The sequence below is a fragment of the Strongyloides ratti genome, assembly GCF_001040885.1.
Source record: "Strongyloides ratti genome assembly S_ratti_ED321, chromosome : X".
NCBI classification, from domain to species: domain Eukaryota; kingdom Metazoa; phylum Nematoda; class Chromadorea; order Rhabditida; family Strongyloididae; genus Strongyloides; species Strongyloides ratti.
The window spans coordinates 3,771,192-3,793,446 of NC_037309.1; the positions used below are offsets into that span (position 1 = coordinate 3,771,192).

The following is a 22,255-nucleotide window of genomic DNA, read 5'->3' on the forward strand; positions in this document are numbered from 1 at the left end:
AGATTTTGTTGATATTTTTCAAGTTAATACTTTTACTCTTCTAATCAACCGGTTCCAAAAGTGATCAAGATAAGAGTGAGGTATGTGATTAGATATATACAATAAAAATCAAAAGGAAATTTTTGCAAATATTTTTGTATTGTAAATAAAAAATCTTTTTTATTGAAAAATCATTAAAAATTGAAAAGATCTTTTATCAAAATACATTATATATTCTTGCATTTTTTATGAATATACAACTGGAGGCAAGAAAAGATTAGGTTAAATTGTTATAAAACATAGTTAATAAAATAATGATAATTTAAATGATAAAAATTAATGAAGTATAATAAATTTAAGTTATAGAAATAACTTTTAAAAGTTTTATAATATATCACAATTGCAATAAAATTTTATAATAAATAATAATTTAATTAGTTCGCATCTTTAAATAATAAAATTTTTTTTTAAAATATCTTAACATATTGAAACAATTTAAAAAAATATTTTGTTTAGAAAATTATACTTAAAGAATTAAATAGAAAAATATTGAAAAGTATCTTTAACTAATTAAAGTATTTTATTTAGTTTGGTTACCCCATCATTTGTGTATAATATTTATCTGACTTCTTTTAATAAAAGTAATTTCTCTCCTACGCTAAACTAATATTAGAATCTCATCAATGGGATAAAGAACCTCTTCATTTTGTTATTAAATAAAATGTATTAAAAATTTAAACATTTTTTTTGATTTCAATAAAAAAAATTGTTTTTTAGGTTTTTATATAGGTTATATGTTTTATTATAATTGTAAATGTTTATTTATGATATTTTTTTTATTAAATTATTTTTCTAATAAATATATAATAATTGTATTCATAATTTGTTTTAAAAAAAAAACTAAAAATGATTTTACTTAAATTTTTTTAAAATAAATTGTACAAGACAAATCAAAATATTAATTTTAATTTCCTTTTTTTAAAATAATTATCATAAAAAATTAAAATAACTTTATTTATGTTAATTTGACTACAAAATATTCTAACAAACATGTAAAATATTTTGGCACATATCAGGTTTTTTGAGATATCCTTCTATCTTATTTAATGCTACTGGAAGATATTTTTGCATTAAATTTTCACAAGCATTTACTCCTACTCCAGGAACATAACTACAAATATTTTGTTCTAAGCCATCAGTAATTTTTTGTCTAAAATCTCCATCATCAAGAACATTAATTATATGATTATTAACAGCTTTACATGCTTCACATTTTACAGAATTTTGTTCTTCAATTGATAACTTATTAAAATGTAATTCTAAAAAATTTATTTATATATATAATTTATTTTTATTTCTTACTTGACATATCTTCTTTTTTACATGCTTTAACAAGACCTGTACATATTCCTTCTGAGGTAAATTGTTGCATTGTCATATAAACAACAGTTGGAGCATAAAGATTTAAGAAATCATTACAAGAAAGAGTATAATTAGATGGTAATACTGGACATACACCATCTCTAAGATCATCTGCAAGTCCATAAATTGTCTTATTTTGTCTGAGTTCAATAAGTACAGCATCAATAGCTATTTCACACTCAAGACATGACATTAATATTTCTGGATGTCTTACTGAACGAACTTCTTTAATTCCATTAATAAATTGATGTAAAGCAATTTGTCCTTTAGCTGATTTATTCTAAAATAGATATAAAAAAAATCCTTTCATTAAAAAAAAATTATTAAAAATAAACAAAGAATACAATAATTTTGGTATCTCAATTAATTTACTTCGGTGACAAGAATAAAAAAAAATTGTTTTACAATCTGCTGACATTTTACGAAAAAAAAAATATGTTTAATATTACATAAAAAAAATATCAATGAAATTATGACGACATACAAAGGATAATTATGACGTGAAGTTTTTTTGCTTGAAAAATATAATAATTTATCAGCATAAAAAAGGGTTTAATTATAAATAAAAGTATTGATAAGGATCACAGAAGGGTTTAAATGAAGATTTCAAAGAATTCTCCAAATTTTCTAACCTCATTGTTTGTATGGGTAACTCTTGATTTATCACAAAGTCCAATGTTATGGCAAAACTAAAAAATAAATTAAAATTTATTATTGTTCTTTAACTTATTTATACTTACTTGTGGAGCATTCTTAAGATAGTCTTCTAATTGTTTAAAGAAATCAGGAAGAAAATCATCAATCATTAAATCACAACTTCCTTGATATTTTGGAATTTTAGCACAAATATTTTGACTAATAAAACGTTTAACTTGTTCTTGAGTTGATTTATCTGAAACAAATTCTTCAAGTTCCTTGGCAGCAAATCTACATTCCTCACAAAGGAAACGATTCTAAAAAAAATTTTATAATAATATTATAATATTAAATAAATATAATATACCTTCTTATCAATTGATGTTATAATTTTGTCAGCATAAAGAATGGCAAATTTATGGAAAGCATTAATTTTTTCATTTCCACACATATGGAATTTATGGCAAACTTTTTTTGTATCATTAAGATATGGTAAAAGTTTATCCATAAATACATCAAGTTTTCTAACAAAAAGTTTACATTCCATTTCATAGACAGTTTCATGACATAAACTACCAAGAATTAATTTTAAAGCAGCAAGTTTACTAGGATCTCTCATTGCTTCAGAAAATCTTGAAACAATAGTTTGACATTCATCACAAACATCTTTGGTAATTTCAATATCATAAGTTGATACTTTTGGTATTTTATTACTATCAAGAAGTTCATCCTTAATGGCTAAAGTTACAGTGGTACTCAAAAGTACAAGAAAAAATACAGTAAGATTCTTCATATCTATAAAAATATTAATTATATTTAAGAGGAACATTTAATTTTAATGTAATATTTTAAGATATAATATAATAAGAATGATATTAAAGTATTAAATGTTTAACAATATATATGAATATTTTTATGATCAAATGTCATTAAAAAAAAAAAAGGATTACTATAATGAAAGCTTTATGAATGAAAAATTTGAAGAAAAGAACACGTGATGTATTATTTTACATAAAAAATTTAACAACAACTAGAAAAATATATAAATTTATGTTATATTTATATCTACTAAAAACGCAAAATATAAAGCTTTCGATTATTAAGTTATGTTTCTGTCAATACATTTAGGAGTAATATAAATGAATGCCTTCAATATAAAAATGCTCTTTTTATGTAATCTTATTAATTGTGTAAAAGTTAGATATATCTATAGATATTATTCGTAAGATGTAAGGAAATTTATACAAAATGTATCACTATTGTTAAATAAAAGAACATAAAGAAGATAATATTGGCAGAGAGGAGCTTTAAATTAGAAATAATTTAATAGGTTAAAAAAGTGTATATATGAATGAATATGTATATATTAGTTTTGAGGAGGGAAAATTATGGAAGAGTTTAATTTAATAGACATAATCTTAATAAAAGTTGTCTCTTCCTGTTTATTTGATAGTATTATATAATATGTCTATTATATGAATAAAAACAAGGGTATTTTGATATAAAGTTAAAAAGTTATCCTAAGATATGTCAATGACATGATTTCTTAATATTTCAAAATTCAAAATATAAAGTTTATTTCATTTTGGGAAAAAGATATATTTAAGAAAAAAAAAAGAAGCAAATTGTTATAAAATAACAAAATGATTGTATTATAAAAATAAAAACTCTTTATAATATAAACTTTCTATATGTAAATTGCAAATAAATTAAATACTTTTTTTTTGATTGGCCTTCAAATTTTTAAATATAAATTAGGTGAAATAGCATAAGAAAGAAGTAAGATATTTTTCTATGATATATGAATAAAAAGTTTTAAAAAAAAATATATATATATATAAATATAAAATAAGAGAACATATATGTATTAAAAATATAAATTTTATTCCGAACTATAAATCATTTTGCTACTTATGATGATTTCTAACTTTGATTATTATCAATGGTTACCTCTTATCTTAAATTATATATAAAAATTTATCATTAGAAATAAAAAAAAAAAAGGTTATCTCTAAATTTTATTTATATAATACATTTTCTAAAATTATTATCACTAAATATTGTTAATTGGCCAAATTAAGTCTTATAAATATAATGAATAGTATAAAACGTTTATCAATATTAAATTTAATGTAGATAAATCATTATTAATAGACATGTAATTAACGTTTATGATAAAATAGATATGATAAAATTATATTATGATGTTTATTTGGATTAAAAATGACATAATTTTACTATAATTATTAAAATATGTTTTATAAAAGAAAAATATTAAAAAAAAATTATAGAAACAAATTTTCTTTTTATTATATCTTTATACCAATTGTAATTTTATATTTTTTTTGGCAATATTTAATATAATAAGATATCTTTCCATTGCATACATCAAATTTTTTCCTGATTCTACAAGAACAATATTTTTAATTTTTTCAAAATTTTCTTTACTTAATTCAACAGCAGATGATATACTATTATCAATAACAAATATTCTACCACTACCAAATGATGATGTTAATGCTGTTGGTTTTATGACTGGTGATATGATTCCACGAGCTGCTGACATTGAATTCCAAATACTTTCCATAACTATATATCCTTTTGATTCTTCAAGAAGTAATATTTCAGTAATTGAATCAATAATTTTTAAAACAATAATATCTATATAAAAATGTCCTCTTTTTATAGCTATTTCTGTCCATTTTTTAGTTTTTGGTTCATATTCAAATAAACTTCCACATCCTTGACTATTTAATGACATATATAATATACCATTTGGTGCTAAAGTTATCTTAATTTTATTTAATTTTATTTCTTGTAATATTTTTGGTAATTCAATACTATCTTTTATTTCAAAAGTATTTTGATCAAGGATAGTTAAATAATTTGTTGGACTATGAGGAATTGAATCATCTTTTTTTGTTATAATTGTATAAATTTCTTCTTTTCTCCAATCATATGCTAATCCTTGACAATATCTCCATGTTTCTTTTTTAATTGTTTTTTGAATTTTTGTTGACATATCATAAATAATTATTCCTTTACTATTATCAGATATTACAATATTTGGTGTATTTGGGATCATTAAAATTGCATTTGGTGTTTCCATTTCAATATCATTAATTTCATAACTGTTTGCAGTTAATTGAAAATTACAAAATACACTACTTTTAGATGTTATTGATGATGAAATTGATTGATCTTTATCTTTACTTATTGGTGATGTAATCTTTTCATCATTCATTAATAAATCATAATTTCTTTTTTTTGGTTCAAAATTTAATTGATCTAATAAATGAAGAGCTTCCTTAATATTATTTCTTAATCTATTTTGGCATTCATTTAAATGTTCATCTTCATAATCTTCAGGTGATTTATTTTCTTCCTCATTATTTTGTTCCTCTACATTATCGTTTTCTATTTTGTTAATATCCTTAATATCATTAGAATTACTGGAAAAAAAAATTTAAAGTATATATAAATAGATAATTAAAGTATATTTACCAGTTATCTGTTGTAGATGAATAGTCAACATCAATCCACACAATTTCATCAGTCATATTATTATAATCAAAAAATGGCAAAATTTCGTAAGTGCAAAAATCGAAAAAGTTAAATATATGATCAAAACAATATTATAAAATTTTTCATATTTATTCCTCTCTCTCTATTATCATTATTTTCCACCTCCACTATAATTTTAAGTAGAAAATAATAGAATAAAAGTGAATATCTTGCCGTAAGAAAATTGCCACAATTAAAATATTTATTTTCTCTTTTATTTTATTATATAATTTATTGCTTAGAGAAATATATATGTAATTTAAAAATAAATATCATTTTAAAGATAAAAATAATAAAATATCAATTTCTTTTATAAATAATTTTATTTATATATAAAAATAAAATAATATAAAATCACAAATAATATGTATTATAATTAAAATTTATTTAATTCTTATAAAAAGATTAATTTTAAAAAATTTTTCTTTAATAAATTAATAATTCAATTATTATTCAATAAATTATATTGTTCAATGATTTTATTTTTTTTATTAATTGTTTTTTATATAGATAATTAAAATTTTTTTTGTAGTGTTCAATAATAATATTTTATAAATTTGATTTTTTTTTAAATATATATAAGTTATTCAATGTTTACACATAAAGAAGTTTATTTACATAATAGTAACATATTAAAAAAAATTAAAGTGATAAGTTATATGATTTTGAATGTAAATCAACCTCCTAGAAGGTTCGATGACTCACCACATAAAAAATCAACTAATTTGTCATCAGGAGCTTATTTATACTTTAAATAAACTTTTGTAAGTTGATGACAGTATTATTAAACGAAATTTAACATCAACGTCTGAATAATCATTATATAAACAATAAAAATATACAAAAAAAAATATAGTTTATTATTAAAAAATTATCATTTACAAGAATCATTTATTTATAAGTATCAATAACAATGTAAAAATGGATATTTTTTTTACCATTTAATAATGATAAAAATTTATCAATTTGCTATACTATTATCCAAAATATCAACGACAAAATATTATATATTTATGTCTTGTGTTATCACCTTTTTTGTTTATTAAAAATTACAAAATAACTGATAAAACATTTATGAGTTATATTTTAAATAAATGTATTAGACATTTAATATTATTAATTATTTTTTCTGTACAAAATTATATTTAATAAATATATATATATAAATATATTATTTTTGTATTAATTATTTTGTATTATTCTATTATTAAAAATTATTATTAATAAACATTTTTTCTTATAATAAATATATTTAGATATTAAAAAAAGTCTTCTTTTATAATAACACATTTTTAAAGTGATTTTAATTAAAAAGAGGTTGCGAAAAATTAAATAAAAAACATTTTCCATTTAAAATTATATTTTAAGATTATTTCATCACTATTGTATATTTTGTACATACATAACATTAAATATTGTTGAACTTTTAAAGGTTCTCTTTATATAAAAGTATTAATAAAAAGTGTGAATAAGTAATATAAATATAGATATATTTTAAACTAATATATTATATTATTTTTTTTTTTTGCTTTTATCTAAAGAAGACTTTCTTACCTAATATTATTCTTTTTTTTTAACAAACTAATAAAATGAAACTTCTTTCCGGTGCAAGTTATAATTTTTTAAGAGATTGTGAAGAAGGAAATTTGGCAGGTGTTCAAAAATTTATTGAAAATAAATGGAAAAAGAAAGTTATTTTAAAATATATGTCATGGTATGATTATTTATTTAAAAACATATACTAATAAATTAGTTTTAGGATTCTTATCCCAAAAACATTATCAAAAAAAATTAATTTATGTAAATATAAATATTCATCAAATGGATACAATCCACTTCACCTAGCAATATTATCAGGAAATGTTAAATTAATTGAATATTTAATTGAGGTAGACAAAAAACTTATATATCAAAAAGATGATAATGGTCTCAGTCCTTTTCATTTAATTACATTAAGTACAAATTCAGATATATGGAGAGAAATCGTAAAAAAAAGAGAATTTATTTTATTTATTGAAGATATACCAAATTAAAAATTATTAAATTATTGTATTATTTATTCTTTTCGATCTAATTATAGTTTTTTATTTTTAGTCAAATATTTAGATTTTAAAAATAAAATTATGATATTATTAAAATTTAATTGTTATACGATTATTAAAAAAAAAATAATATAAAAAAAATAAAATAATAATAATGGTATATATATATATATAAATATTCTTTTTTTTGTATTTTTAAGACTTCATTACATTTAATTTTTTAATAGAATAGTTAAACTTTTAGAAAATGTCTCATATCGTATATTATAGTTTACTTCATTTTCGTTTTATGACATTAAACACATTTATACATTTTTCAAAATTGCGGGTTGTTAACATTTATTCATTTATATCTTTTTATATAATGTTAGTTTTATATATTTTGATTAAAATGACATAGAATGATGTTAGTGTAAAAGTTTGATAAAGAAAAAAGATATTTTAAAGTTTAGCTAAAAAATACACGTTTGTTGGTTGATTTTTTTTATAACTGGATATAAATTTAATATCATGTGTTTCTTTTTTTAAAAATCTTTTAAATTTATATTATAAAAATTAATAACATTCTTAAATAATCTTATTGTATTTTAAAAATAATTGTTCTTTAATAAAATTTTATTATTATAAAACAAAATTTAACATAAAATTTATAATTAATTTTTGAATGATTATGATATTTTATTTATAGAGGAATTACAAATATTCATAAAAAAATTACAACAATAATCTTTTATAAAGTAGATAATGAAAAATCTTTTTTTTTATAATTTGTTTTTATTTTTATCTTTAGAAATATTATAATCAAATAGGTGTAATATATTTATTTTAAAAGTACATTTATTATATTTTTAAAAAAAATATATAAGTACATTGCAATGATTTTTATACTAAGAGGATATAAAAAAATTTTTTTTATCAAATATAACTGAAACAAGTATACATTTTGTTTTATGTTAAAAACATTATATTCAAATAAATCTTATGTATTCGAAATAAAATGATTATTTTAACAAATATGCTAAAATTATAAAAATAATAAAATTTGAAACATTAAAAAGCATTTAATTAAAACATTTTTTAAAATATTTTTACTCTTAAAGAATTTCAAATATATTGATATTTTTTGATATTAATAAATAAATTATTAAAGATTTTCATATATTTCACTACCTTATTTTTTTCTTACTTTATTCTAATTTTTTGCAAAAAAAATAATTTTCTTATTCAAAGGTAGAAATTAAAGATTCTATCAAATAATTTTATTATAAAAAAATTATTAAATTAATTACAAATGATATAATTGGTTTTTACTTTTTTTAAATAGATAAAAATTGCTTATTTCTGTTTAAAATAACATCAATAATAATCATATTATAAAATTAAAGTATTATGAATATGACAAATTGATATATTTGATAACAAAATATAAGAAAAAAAAATTAAATGATTTTTTTATATCTTAATATAATTGGTATGAAAAAAAAATTATTAATTTTAATTATATTTTATTATATTCAAATTTTTAAAAATTAATTAATCATATTATTTTGACATTAAAATATTTGAACTAATAAATATGTATCTTTTAGTAAAAAAAAAAATTCTATTATTAATATGTGATTACCACATATTGTCATGCCTTTAAAGGTATTTTAAAAAAGCTAAAGATTGTATATGACTGAAATAATATATTTTAGTATAATCATGACACTAATTCTAATTTGACTATTTGAAATTATTTATTATTGTTACCTATAACAATAAATCATCGTTATTTAGCCGTTCTTTTTTCCTTCTTAAATGTATCTTAGAAACAATAAAAAATATGACTATAATTTTTATATTTTATTTTTATAAGTGATTATATATAAATTATTATAGTCTATTGTTATCAATTTTATGATTTTTATTTTGTTACAAAAAAATGCTTAAAAGTTCTACATGCTTAAATATATTTTTCTTCTATTAATATTTTTAAATTAAAAACTAATTGATTATGATGATTTTTTTTAATATATTTCAGATATTTTTAACGTTACTTATTGGTTATTATTATGTTAGGAGAAATTCTTTTAAGTTGTTTTAATAAAAATGGCTTTATTAATAGAAGAAAAGTTGAAAATGAATTTGCATTAAATAATTATTCAATTCAATTTAGAAAAAGTTATAATATTGATAGAATAACAAATTGTAAACAGACTAGAAAATTTGAAGAAGATGACAGAAATGATGTTATATCTATGTTACCAGACTTGAAAAATAAAAAAATTCTTGATATTGGTTTTAATGTTGGGTAAGATAATTTAAAATAAATGACATCAAAAATTATTTTAGACGTTTTACTGTTGAATTAGCTAGAAGAGGAAAATATATCAATGTTACAGACTTTAAACTTAGTTCTTATGATAAATTAAAAATATTAAAAAAATTGGCCAATAAATCAAATAAGTTAATTAGCGTTAGAATATCTGATTTAACTTCAATTAACTATAAATCACAGAAGTTTCATCTTATTTTTACCAATTGGTTGTTTATGTACTTAAATGATGAAGAATGTTATAGATTTCTTAATAAATCACTTAAATGGCTTGAAAAAGGTGGGTACTTAAAATTTCGTGAATCATGTGGTGAATCAGTAACAAAACTTTATGACTATACATTTGATTCATCTGTTGATTCTCTTGACAAACAAAATATACCTATTTATAGATATATTTCTGTATATCTTAAATTAATTGAAGAAATAAGAATAAAAGATAAAAATGGATTAAAATGGAAGTATGAAATAACAATTTGTTGTGTAATACCTACTTGTATTGAAAAAGCATATAAATGGAATGAAATTCAATTAATGGCTAAAAAAGTTAATGCTTTAGATGGTGATATGATACCTGATAAACAAGAATTATTAAATAATATTGCTGACAATTGGATTATTTCACAAGAAGCTACTGATATTTATGTTGATACAATTGAAAGATTTTTTGCTGATAAAATATTTTTATCAGAAATAAAAAAATGTCCAATGGGTTGTGTTGATGATCCAAGTATTATGACTGCAACAATAATATATCAATCTTCTGTTAATCCATATTATATGAGAATATGCCCTTTTAATATGCCAACATCAGATAAATCTTTTATTTGGACAAATGATGAAGATCGTTCATTTTTTAAATCATCTTTATCCATTGCTGAAAAAAAGAAAAATTCTTCAATGTTTTTTAGTTATTCAAAAAAGAAAATACATTCAATTTTTGAATATGCCACCAAATTAAATATACGTTTAAATGGCTTTTTAGCAGTAAATTTTTTATCTGATAATAATTTAGATTTTATTGATGAATTTATTAAAAATGCAAATGAGGGAGCAAAAATTATTTTCCTTGAATCATATATTAATAATTTTGATAAGAAAATTAAACTACAAAAAATTAAATGTCCATTTGTTGCTGTGTGTAGAACTCGAAAAATTCACAAAATTGTCGTGAAGGATAAATATCCCGAAGGTGTTATGAAATATGTAACATCAAGAAAATGGATGTTGATAAGAATTTCAATTAATGAAATAAAAAACAAATATATATAACTTTAATAATAATAATAATAATAATAATATTTAAAATTTTATTATGAAACATAATATTATATAATCAATAAACAATAATATTTAGTAATAATTTGTTGATGATGAATGAGAAATGCTTGCGTGTTGTGGTGGAGAATATTCTCTAATATATTCACCGTAATCTTCCTTTGAAGGAAGAAAACTTTTTATGAATGTAAAAATTTCATTGTTTAACTGCTGAATATGACGGATGCGTGTTATCATTTTAGAAAGATCGATACCACTTGAAGATGAATTTTTAGAATCACTTCTATGAATTTTTTTTAAATGATAAGAAAAATCTAAAACATTAAATCTTTTATCTTGTCCAAGTATAGCAATAAGAATACATGAACCCCAATGTGGTCCATCTCCAAACATCTCTTCACTGTATTGTGAACGTAATTTTCCATCATTTCTATTATCTTTATCATTAGTATTATTATCATGTTCAGAGGATGGTAAACATATTATAAATTGTATTACACTCCATAATCTATGAAATTCAGTGCATTCATCAATAGTCATAACACCATTTTTTGGATAACTTCCTGTATATAATGTATCATTAATAACAATACCTCTTGTATATTGAAGAAAATGTTCAAAAATATTTAATCCAATACAAAGTCTTTCTTTTGTTAACAATTCTGATTCCTGAGCAATTTGTATTTGTTCCGGTGTTCCATAAACATTAACAGCTCTGGTAAAATGTAATGATTCAAATTGTATTTCAATTTTGCGACTTCTCATTTGACGTTCTGCCATATTACTTCCACCTGTTCTTGGAACATTAAAAGTAAATGTTGCTCCATGAGATAAATCTAAGACTTCTTCTTGTTGTAAAGCACTTTCTAATAATTGAGTAAATATTATAACATTACCAAAAATACGAAGTTGTTGACCAAATCCTGTATAAAGATCTTTATAATTACGGACTTCTTTTGTATGATGTAAATAGTATTCTAATACAGCTGGTGATCCATAAGTACTTAATGGTAGTTTACATATTTTAGGCATAAGATGCATTATATTCTCAATACTTTTTCTTAATTTTTCTGTTAATTGAGAATGAATTAAAGCAGTAAATTCTTTTAAAATAACAGCAATACCTTGATATCCTAATATACGTACAATAGCTCTTAAATGAGGATATCCTATATAACCAGAATGCATTTTTGCAATATTTTCAGCAGCAGCACCTAATGATCTACTACCAAATTCATATTGAAAATTACATGGTGATGCTTTAATACGTTCTGGTACTCTTTTAAAAAGAATGTTTCCTCTGACAAAACGATTTGTTGAGGTATTATAACAATAATTTGGAAAAATATCATAATTAAGTTCAAAAAAGATATGAAGACCAATTCTTCCAGCATCACTTGAAACAAGACCATTGGCTTCAATAAATAAATCATCAAAATCACTTAATGAAAATAAATATTGTTTAAGTAAATCATAACAATATCTATTTACTTCTAATAAAAATTCTAATCTTATTATTCCTATAAGTGGTTCTGATTCAAATTTTGATATTGCAACATCCAAAGAATGTAATATTGATATATTTATTCTTTGAGAGACAAGTCTATTAATATCAATACTTCTTCCTAAAAGTTGAAGATGACGTTGTCCTAGTAATGGTCCAAATCTAGATGCTTCTGGTGATCTAATCATTACACCAATATTATTACATTTTGTCTTAAATTGTTTATCCAATAAATAAGATGAAGCAACTTGTTTATAATGTGTAAAAACAGCTTCTGATAATTTAAAAATAAATTGATCAAAGCATAAATTAACTTCAGCTTCTACTTCATCATACAAAAATTGTGTCTTAAATTTAGTAAGTGCAAAATTTGCAGCATCATTATAAAGATCTAATTGATATAAGATATATTGCATTAAATGTGATTGATCAGGATTTGTTAATATATGATCAGTCAAAATCCATGGAAAACTCATTTCAATAGGAAATTGAATTCTTTTACCCATTGTCATTTCGAGATAAAATTCTCTAAACCATAATTGACTAAGATCACAACATTCAAATAAATATTTTTCAAGATTTAATAAATATGGCCAATAAAATGATATTCTTAAGAATGATATCATTTTTTCTATATGTTTATGATCAATATCTTTTCTTAAACCTCTTCTTCCATTACTACAACGTTCTGAAATTAAACTTTCTAACATTGTTCTTGCCATGTATAATTGTGTTGTACTGGGAGGAACATTTCTCCTAATAGAAGCTGGATTATCAACATGATTTAATGCTTCAACAGATGTTGATTTTTTTTTATGTTTTGATTTTGTCATTTCCAATACTTTTATACCTGTTTGATTATAATGTCCTGAAATATTATCTACACATGTCTCAACAATTGCCATTAATATTCCTTTTATCATATCTTTTTTTCCTTTTATTGCTTTTATAAGTGGATCTTTTAATGTTATTTGAACAAAATCTTGTATTTCAGCATAAACATTTAATCGTATAGATGTCATAAATTGTCCTACCTGTTTAACAAGTAATCTTTGTAAACCTTTAATCATAGCAATCATTTCTATAAGTGCATTTTTTTCTTCAACATTATAATTATATCTAGTTGCTCTTTCATATTCTTCAGCAGTACTTGGACAATCTTTATTTTTTTCTTCATTTGTTGGATGTAATAATTTCCATGAAACTGTTTCAACAACATCACTTGTCCATGTACAAAGTAATTGTATACCTGATAATGCTAATTGTGCAACTTCCTGATTTTTGTAATCAGATCGTTGAGAATGTTTGTCTGTTGATTCAATCTCATTTTTCACTCTTGTTAAATGTGTTACATACTCAACATAATGTTCACGGACAATTTTAACACGCTCTACAATATCAACTTGACACGTAGTAGACTCTTTATGTGATAACGGCCATTTAGATGAATCATAACTAGCACATCTTCTAACAAAAGAAAATGGTTGTATTTGCATATCACCAAAAAGTGGAACAACATTTAAAGTTTTAAAAATTTTATCAATTGATGCTAAAGAAATACGTTTTTTGGAATCTAATTTGTTTAAATTTGAATTTGGTGAATCCATTAAATAAAGCGAAAATGCTATAACTTTAACAAACATATGCCTTTCATCAGGTGTTCCATACATTTGATTTTCAAATAAATAAACACATATATTAATAATATCACTTAATAATTCTTCATAACCATTAATCGTTTGTAATTCTTTTTTTAAATCTTCTTTTATCTTATTTTGTGTAGCTAAAAACATTGAAAGTTCTTGCATTTGTTGAATACTTTGAGAATTTGACATAACTTGTAAAAATTGTGCTGCTCTCCGAAATGTTGAAAAATCATTTTTTATACTAGCTTTCATATTTTTTAATTCATCTAATACAGCAAACATATTTAAAAAACGTCCCAATACAAGAAGGTATGCTTCAGAGACAAAATCTTTTATTTTTCCACCAGAACAAAGTCGTCTAACTTCTTCACAAAATCTTGAAACAGCACTTTTTGTAAAATTCATAAACTTATGTAATTTCTCTACTTCAGAAGTAAGAACTTCAATTATTTTTTCATTTATTTGATTTCTGTTAGGTTGATCATTTGATTTTGCCATTGGTGTGGCACGTGTACAACAACGCCATGTATAAAGTATACCAGCATATTTAAAACCATCAGCTAATAAATCATTAAATTCGCCATGCCTTGCTGCTTCTTCAATAAATTTTGAAAATCCTGTTAAAAAAGCACCTTTGTCCTCAAAGTTAGTATCAAAGTTAACTAAACATTGCAATGGTAATGAAGATGCTTCAATACATGGTATATCTGATTTAGTTATTAAATCATTTAATATCTGAAAATATTAGTATGTATTTATTAATTGTATTTAAAACATAATTTATAAAAAAAAAACTTACATCAACATTAGAAACTGCCTCTTCTAAAGTGATATTTTCTGACGCCATACAGATATATTAAATAGTTGTTTAAAAATAAAAAGTTCTAAAAAAAAATTAATTATTTAAAAACTAAAATATTAATTTAAACGTATAAAACTTAAAAATCTTAAACTATTACTTTTAAAATATTTAAAAAGTAATAATAATAATAAAGATAACAAATAAAATACTTATGTAATGTCATACAAGAAGTTTTTTTAACCTAAAAATATGTATTTATGTAGAATTTCAATTGAAAAATATCAGTTTTAATCATCTAATGTCCTTTTGAATGTATAAAAAAAAATATTTAGTTAACATTAACATTAGTTTAAAGCACACTTTGATCTTATAACAAACTTTATAATAGATAGACATCCCCTATACTTTTACAAACAAAGAAAATGATGATAAAAAAGAAGATTAATTTAACTAAAATAACTAATTTAAAGAATTAATAAATAATAATTAGTTATGTTAACAAATAAATTTATTGTTTTTTTAAGATATTATATAGTTTAAAGTATTAAAAAGTTCAAATTAACTACAATTCTATGAGTGAATGTGTATATTGACATGCTTAGATATAATTATAACATCTATTGTTAGTGTTAAAATATAAAAAATTAAAAATATATTTATAATAAAATTAACAAAATTGGATATATGACTAAAAAAGGTAGAAAAATAGAATAAATTATATGATAAGAATGATATAACAAGTAGATAAAGTTAGTGCCAAAAATGCCGTATTCTTTATTCCACAACTATTTTCTCTCAGAACGAAAATGAGCTATGACAATTCAAAAAAGTTTTTAAAAATAATTGATGTAAGTTTGGTAAATATAATATTTTTAAGTATATAAAAAAATTTAACACATTATTTTATTTATAATTTCAATTATATCAAGTTTTTTTTTTATCAAAAAGGTATTTGAGTAATTAAGTAAATATAAATTTTATGTATATTTGAACAGGTACTATCATTATATAAAATTTATTTGTATAAATACAAACATTTTTTTTAAAATATCCCTCACAAATTAAATAAAGAAATCAAAATAAAATAAAGTAAAAAAACAATAAAACCTCAAAATAAAAATTGAGGCAATTTAATAGAAAAGTTTAATTATTTTACATTTCAAACTATTAAAAAAAAGCATTTAATTAAAAAACATCTTCTTTTTTTTTATTTTTTCCCATAAAGTATTAGTTTCAATTAAAGATGTTAAGAAATGGAAACAGAAATAATAGAAATAATTCAAATATAATAAAAACTTTTTATTTTATATCATTTTTTAAAGATAGTAAAAAATGGAAAAAAAAATGTATATTTATATATTTAATTTGTTATTTAAAAATGTTATAAGTTAGTTAAAAAAATGTATATATTAAATATATATTTTGTTGTTGTTAATTTATTTTAATATATTTATATTTATTTCAAAAAAAAAACATACAAAATGTTGTCATAATTTTAAATTAGGTAACCTATCTTAAGTAGTTTAAAAGATTTCTGGTGAGTGTAATATTTATTCATATATATATATATAACATTAATTATATAAAGATTGATTAATTTTATTATTTAGGTATCTTTTTAATTATTTCCTTTTTTATTTTATATAAAAAAAGAGGATATTTATGTGTACTATTAATCGAAAAATTTCTTACTCAATAATTGTTATTTATTTATTTTATATTCCCGAGCAAAATTTCAAAAATTTACGCAAAAACATTTTGTTTCAAAATTATAAACATCCTCTTTATTTCTCAACAAATTTTTTTTATCCTTAAATATAAATGTATGAAAATTACTAAAAAAAATTGCCTTATCTTTGATATTATTTCTATTTTGTTGTAATTTTTTAAAAAGGTCTTAACATTAACAAAAAAATGCAATGTAACATGTCAATTTAATATTTCTCAAAAAAAATAGTATTTAGACGACTGTTATGAAATATTTTCTTTTTCTATTTTTTTTTTTTGTGATATATAATATTTAAATTTATTTCTGTTTAGATTTATTGAGAATATAAAATAAAAGGTATCAAATGGTAATTAACTATAATTTTAAAAATAAGCTTATATTACTGTTGACTTTAAATAACCTATAGTAGACAAGAAAATTTTTTACAAACTACATATAATATCTCTAATTATATCAAACTAAATACTTTATCAGACAATTTATTTAAACTTTTTTTGGATTTTATCAATCTAGTATTAATAATCTAATTTTTACTTTAAATAGTTTTTTACTCAATTAATATTAAATATTTATAATAAAAAAATAGAAATTTTAAATTATATACTACTAATATCATTATAAATTATTAAAAAAAAACTAAGTATATGATCATTTTTTTATTATGCTATTTTAAATTAAATTAAAAAAAAATAAAGAAAAAACTTTTTTAATTTATTATTATTTATATCGTTTAAAAAGTAAATATTATCCTATATAAATACATCAAATTTAAATTATGTAAATAATAAAAAATCTTCGTTTAAATTAAAAATTTTTTTTTTCCAATATAATTTGTATTTTTATAAAACTTTTTATTTAATTTTTGATTTAAAAATTAGATTTATATAAAAATCCTATAAACAAGATATGACTAACATTTTCACTATATAATTTAAGATACTTAAAATTATATATCTGTTAAGAAGAACAATGTATTTTAAAATATTATATTTAAGAAATACTCAAATATTAGATAGATGAAAAAAATTTTTTTTTTTGCTATTCTTTTGTCTTTTAATAATAATATTTAGTAATTTAAAAATTTTTCTATTTAAACTTTTATTTGCCATTTTTATTTATAATATTAATAGTTAATTTTAACGAAAATTGGTTTTTGTTATTTATATAATTTTATATTCACATATAAATAGATTGGTATACAGTATTAAATTTTTCTTTATCAAGTAATAAAAAAAAATTGAGGATTTTATTAAAAATGTTAAGTATTAGTGTTATATTTAAAGAAATAAGTTTTGTTATGAGTAAAAAAAATTTTTAAAATATAAATTAATATAGTATATATATAAAAATTTACTGATTTATATATATTAATTTAACCCTATTATTTTAAACCCACATTTTTTTTTTATTTTTGATAGTATAGTTAAAAAATTATGTTTTATTTTTTTTTTTGTCGTAATCTTGTTTATATAAGTAAATAATATTAAAAAAAAGTAAAATACCAATTATAGTTTTATGAAATGATACACAATTTATTTCCTTATTTAATTATAAAATGGCAAAATAATATTCAATCATTATATTTTCTTTTAATAATTTATCTTCTTTTATTATAACCTATCTTTTTAAAATGGATTATACTTTATAATTCCTGCTTAACACAATAAAATATTTTTTATTTTTATTTTAAACAATAAATATGAGAATATATATATATATATAAATGTTGTTTCTAAATATTTTTCCTTATTAAAAATAAAGACTTTTAAATGAAAAAAAGAAATGAAAATTAAATGTACTTTTAACAAAATATATAGATGTAAAGAACACAAACATTTATTGGCTTTAATATAATTAATCGCCTATTTATATGAAATAAAATTAATTGAATTTCATTTAATTTTAGTCTACTTTTGCAATTATTTTTCTACTCCTTTGATTAATTTTTTTTACAGTAATTAAGTGATTAATTCAACTATTATATATATATATTTTTTTTAAAAATATGACTGAAAATGGTAAAAGAAGATTTTCAATACCTTTAAATGTATTCAAAAATTCAAGTAATTCTGTTAAAAATATCACAAATCAAAGACGTGCAGATTTTAGAAGAGTTTCTGAAGATGTTAACATTCCTCATCATATTAATAATAATGTATTTAATAAAAAAAATTTTTTTATAAAAATAAAATTTATTATTATAGATAAGTAATATGGACTCACAAAGTGAGATGGAATTAAGAGATTGTTATCAATTTTCACCAAATTCTGTTCCATTAGATAATAGAGTTATAAAATTTGGATATGCAAGCTTATTGGAAGTTGTAAAATGTGAAACAATTCTTGAAGCAAATGAACAAAATTTAGACAATTGTTTCGAGTCATCAAATAATAATGAGACAACATTTGATTCAAAAAATAGTATACCAGAAACAATTAATATTTCTGACAACAAAAATCAATTATTTTTACTTCGGAAGGACAATTTTAAATTGGTGCAATTACATTCAAAATGCCTACAATTAAACGAAACAGTAAATTTGTGGTGTATGCTGCCTGAGGAAATTCAAGAAAACATTATATTAATGATTGATAAACGGGATGTAGTACTAAACAATAATTATGATTATATTTGGATTGAAGATTGTTACGCAAATACGGTATGTTGATTAAACATAGTATAAAATATTAAGGCATTTATTGTTTATTATAGATAAAAATTGTAAGTGTATCTAATTTAATAAAAGTAAGTAGAAGTAAGAAAAAAAGTGTAAGATGGAGAAACTTGTCAAATGGAAATTTAACTATACATCGTTACTCTATTCCTTATATTCCACCAAAGTACAATTTACTTTTTATTAATACAATTAAAAATAACAAAAAATGTTGTCTTTTAACAATTTGGATTTTTATGATTTTTGTTATTAGTGTTGCAATAACTGTTATTATAATATTAGATTCAAAAGAGGCAACAAATTATAATCGTAGAAATCATACAAATTTTATGATGTATGGGTAATTAGAAAACAAAAAAAAAAAATTTAAAGATTAATTATAAATTTATAAAAATGCTTCAACTATTTTTTTAATTTAAATTTTAATATGTTATTATTTCCTTGATGCCATTTTATATATCATGACAAACAATCAGTTAGATGTAGTTTCTAAAAATATGAAAACAAAAAATACCAAGTTCATTTTTTTTATTTGCTAATCTTAATCATGATAAGAAATGTTGTGTTAAAAAAAACATTTTTGATAATAAATCTATGCATTTGTCCTTTGTGATTTCATGTATCACGTAATGCTTTCTTATAATTTCAACTTCTTTTTTTTTAAATACTGTAATAAATAATTTAAAATAAAGAAAAAATAAATTTATTAAAACTATAAATTAATGTCAAATTTATTCTTTAGAGTGTTCATTAAACCAAAATAAAAATAGAATAAACATAATTATTTTTATTTTTACATGATAATAGAAATAATTTGCAATTAGGTAATATTTTTTAACACAAATTATCATAAATGATAATATTTTTATCTTAAGAAAAGTTTATATTTTTTTACACAAAATTAAAATTACATTAATGTGGAATTGAATAATTAAATAAGTCATTTTTTAAACTAAAATCAAATGTATAAAATAAAAATAATATATTGAACATATTTAAGACAATTTTTTAACATTTTATTGCAAAACAAAAAAAGAATTTAACAAAAACAAAATGAATTAACAATTAGTGATTATATCACTTTAAAAATTTAGCTATAAAAATAGTCATAACAATATTCAAAAAATTTCAAAAATTAGAAGAAAATATTTTAGCTTACATATTATCATTTATAAATGAGAATTTCGATAATACAATAGGATTTTTTATTTCTTTAGTATAAGGACAAAATTGGAAACAATATCTTCTGTCTTCTAAACCATACGTATTAAGACATACATTGACAGTGGCATCATAATTTAACATTCTGTTTGGTTGAATAAAATTATTCTTTCATTTTTCTTAACTTTGTAAAAAAATTAGTCAATATTTTATAAAATATAATTTTTTTTATCTGGACCAAAAATATTCACAGTAATATATTTATATTAATTATTATTAAAAATGTCCATTTCATTGTGAATATCTATATCGCGAAATCTTAAAATTGGTTTACAGAATCTCATTGTAGTCAAAAAAAAAGAAATTATTAACTTAAATAAATAAGATTAAATAAATAGCCTGAATAAAAAATGACAAAAAATTTAGTTGAAATTAACTTTTGTTTACTCTAAAAATTTAAATTATTCAATATTAAGTTAATTTAAAAAAAATTTTCAAAATTTGATAAAATAATTTTTTTTTTAAATATTAGAAGTTTGATACTGTTTAGTTTCTGTTGAGCCATTTGCTTACTTTTATATAATACGTATAAAAATGAAAAAAGTTTATTTTTTTTTAATTATTTAATAAAAACTTTTATTTTAAAAGGTAATTGGATTATTCTATTCTTTCAAATTTTTTGGTATAAACTGCTAGAATTATTATTCTCTAGACCTTTTATTTATAATAAAATTTTAAAAAATATTTTTTTAATAGTACATATAACATTGTTCCATTATGAATCCAATAATGCACATTTGTCTAAATATAAGATTCTTAAAACATAAAATTTTTAAAAAAAATGATAACAAATTAGAAAGAATTTTTTGTCAAATGATTATTAAAAAAATAGTCAATGAATTAGAATTCATTTTTATAAAACACTTTTTATAAAGTACTTTATCAATAATAATATACTTTTGTATTTATTAATAAAATTCTTTTGCTTATTAACGTTTGAAAAAATGGTCTTACCAAAAAAATTTATTTCTGATTTACAAAAGTATTTTTACTTCCTTTCTAAACTTTTGATTAAAGTTTAAAAATTTTTGAATAACTTTCATTGTATACATCATATTTATGTTTTATCAGGGTTAAAGATTATAACTTCTTATATCATCACAAAAGTTCTAGAATACTTTATCTATGGGACTTTAAAGTGAACATTTTTTTATATTTTGTGATGAGTGTAAAATTTTGATAAGAAAATAAACAAAGTAAGAAATTTAAAGAAAAATATTTTTACCATTTTAAAGAGAATTAACTTTGTTTTTTGAGTACTTTTAAAATAAAATATTTTAAAAGATTTTATGGTACTTTATCATTAGATTTCTACCATTTTTTTTTAAATTTTTTTAGTAAATAATAAATCTTAAAATATATAAACCAAGAATTTAATAAGAAAAATTTTACTTATTTCTTACTAGAATAAAAAATACGCTTATCATGTAAAGTTCAAAA

The 22,255-nt window shown here is 19.8% G+C and overlaps 6 protein-coding genes across 6 annotated transcripts; 3 read left to right on the plus strand and 3 right to left on the minus strand.

Moving 5' to 3' along the window:
• Positions 1–1,020: 1,020 nt before the first annotated feature.
• SRAE_X000080400 (Saposin-like type B, 1 domain and Saposin B domain and Saposin-like domain-containing protein) lies at positions 1,021–2,830 on the minus strand (the record flags this gene model as incomplete). The annotated part of the gene is made up of 5 exons (XM_024645192.1): positions 1,021–1,298; positions 1,342–1,681; positions 2,034–2,090; positions 2,142–2,354; positions 2,405–2,830. 5 exons carry the CDS (start codon positions 2,828–2,830, stop codon positions 1,021–1,023), a joined length of 1,314 nt encoding a protein of 437 aa, XP_024510675.1.
• A 1,524-nt stretch (positions 2,831–4,354) lies between these two features.
• On the minus strand, positions 4,355–5,597 carry SRAE_X000080500 (Six-bladed beta-propeller, TolB-like domain-containing protein; the record flags this gene model as incomplete). Its single annotated transcript, XM_024645193.1, has 2 exons — positions 4,355–5,489; positions 5,542–5,597. 2 exons carry the CDS (start codon positions 5,595–5,597, stop codon positions 4,355–4,357), a joined length of 1,191 nt encoding a protein of 396 aa, XP_024510676.1.
• Positions 5,598–7,190: 1,593 nt separating this feature from the next.
• Positions 7,191–7,634, plus strand: SRAE_X000080600 (Ankyrin repeat and Ankyrin repeat-containing domain-containing protein; the record flags this gene model as incomplete). The annotated part of the gene is made up of 2 exons (XM_024645194.1): positions 7,191–7,315; positions 7,361–7,634. The coding sequence occupies 2 exons, from the start codon at positions 7,191–7,193 to the stop codon at positions 7,632–7,634; spliced, it is 399 nt and encodes a 132-aa protein (XP_024510677.1).
• Positions 7,635–9,697: 2,063 nt separating this feature from the next.
• SRAE_X000080700 (Protein of unknown function DUF858, methyltransferase-like family-containing protein) lies at positions 9,698–11,232 on the plus strand (the record flags this gene model as incomplete). The annotated part of the gene is made up of 2 exons (XM_024645195.1): positions 9,698–9,936; positions 9,978–11,232. 2 exons carry the CDS (start codon positions 9,698–9,700, stop codon positions 11,230–11,232), a joined length of 1,494 nt encoding a protein of 497 aa, XP_024510678.1.
• Positions 11,233–11,313: 81 nt separating this feature from the next.
• On the minus strand, positions 11,314–15,235 carry SRAE_X000080800 (Cytoplasmic FMR1-interacting protein; the record flags this gene model as incomplete). The annotated part of the gene is made up of 2 exons (XM_024645197.1): positions 11,314–15,123; positions 15,188–15,235. 2 exons carry the CDS (start codon positions 15,233–15,235, stop codon positions 11,314–11,316), a joined length of 3,858 nt encoding a protein of 1,285 aa, XP_024510679.1.
• Positions 15,236–18,924: 3,689 nt separating this feature from the next.
• On the plus strand, positions 18,925–19,938 carry SRAE_X000080900 (Hypothetical protein; the record flags this gene model as incomplete). Its single annotated transcript, XM_024645198.1, has 3 exons — positions 18,925–19,074; positions 19,124–19,579; positions 19,633–19,938. The coding sequence occupies 3 exons, from the start codon at positions 18,925–18,927 to the stop codon at positions 19,936–19,938; spliced, it is 912 nt and encodes a 303-aa protein (XP_024510680.1).
• Positions 19,939–22,255: the final 2,317 nt, after the last annotated feature.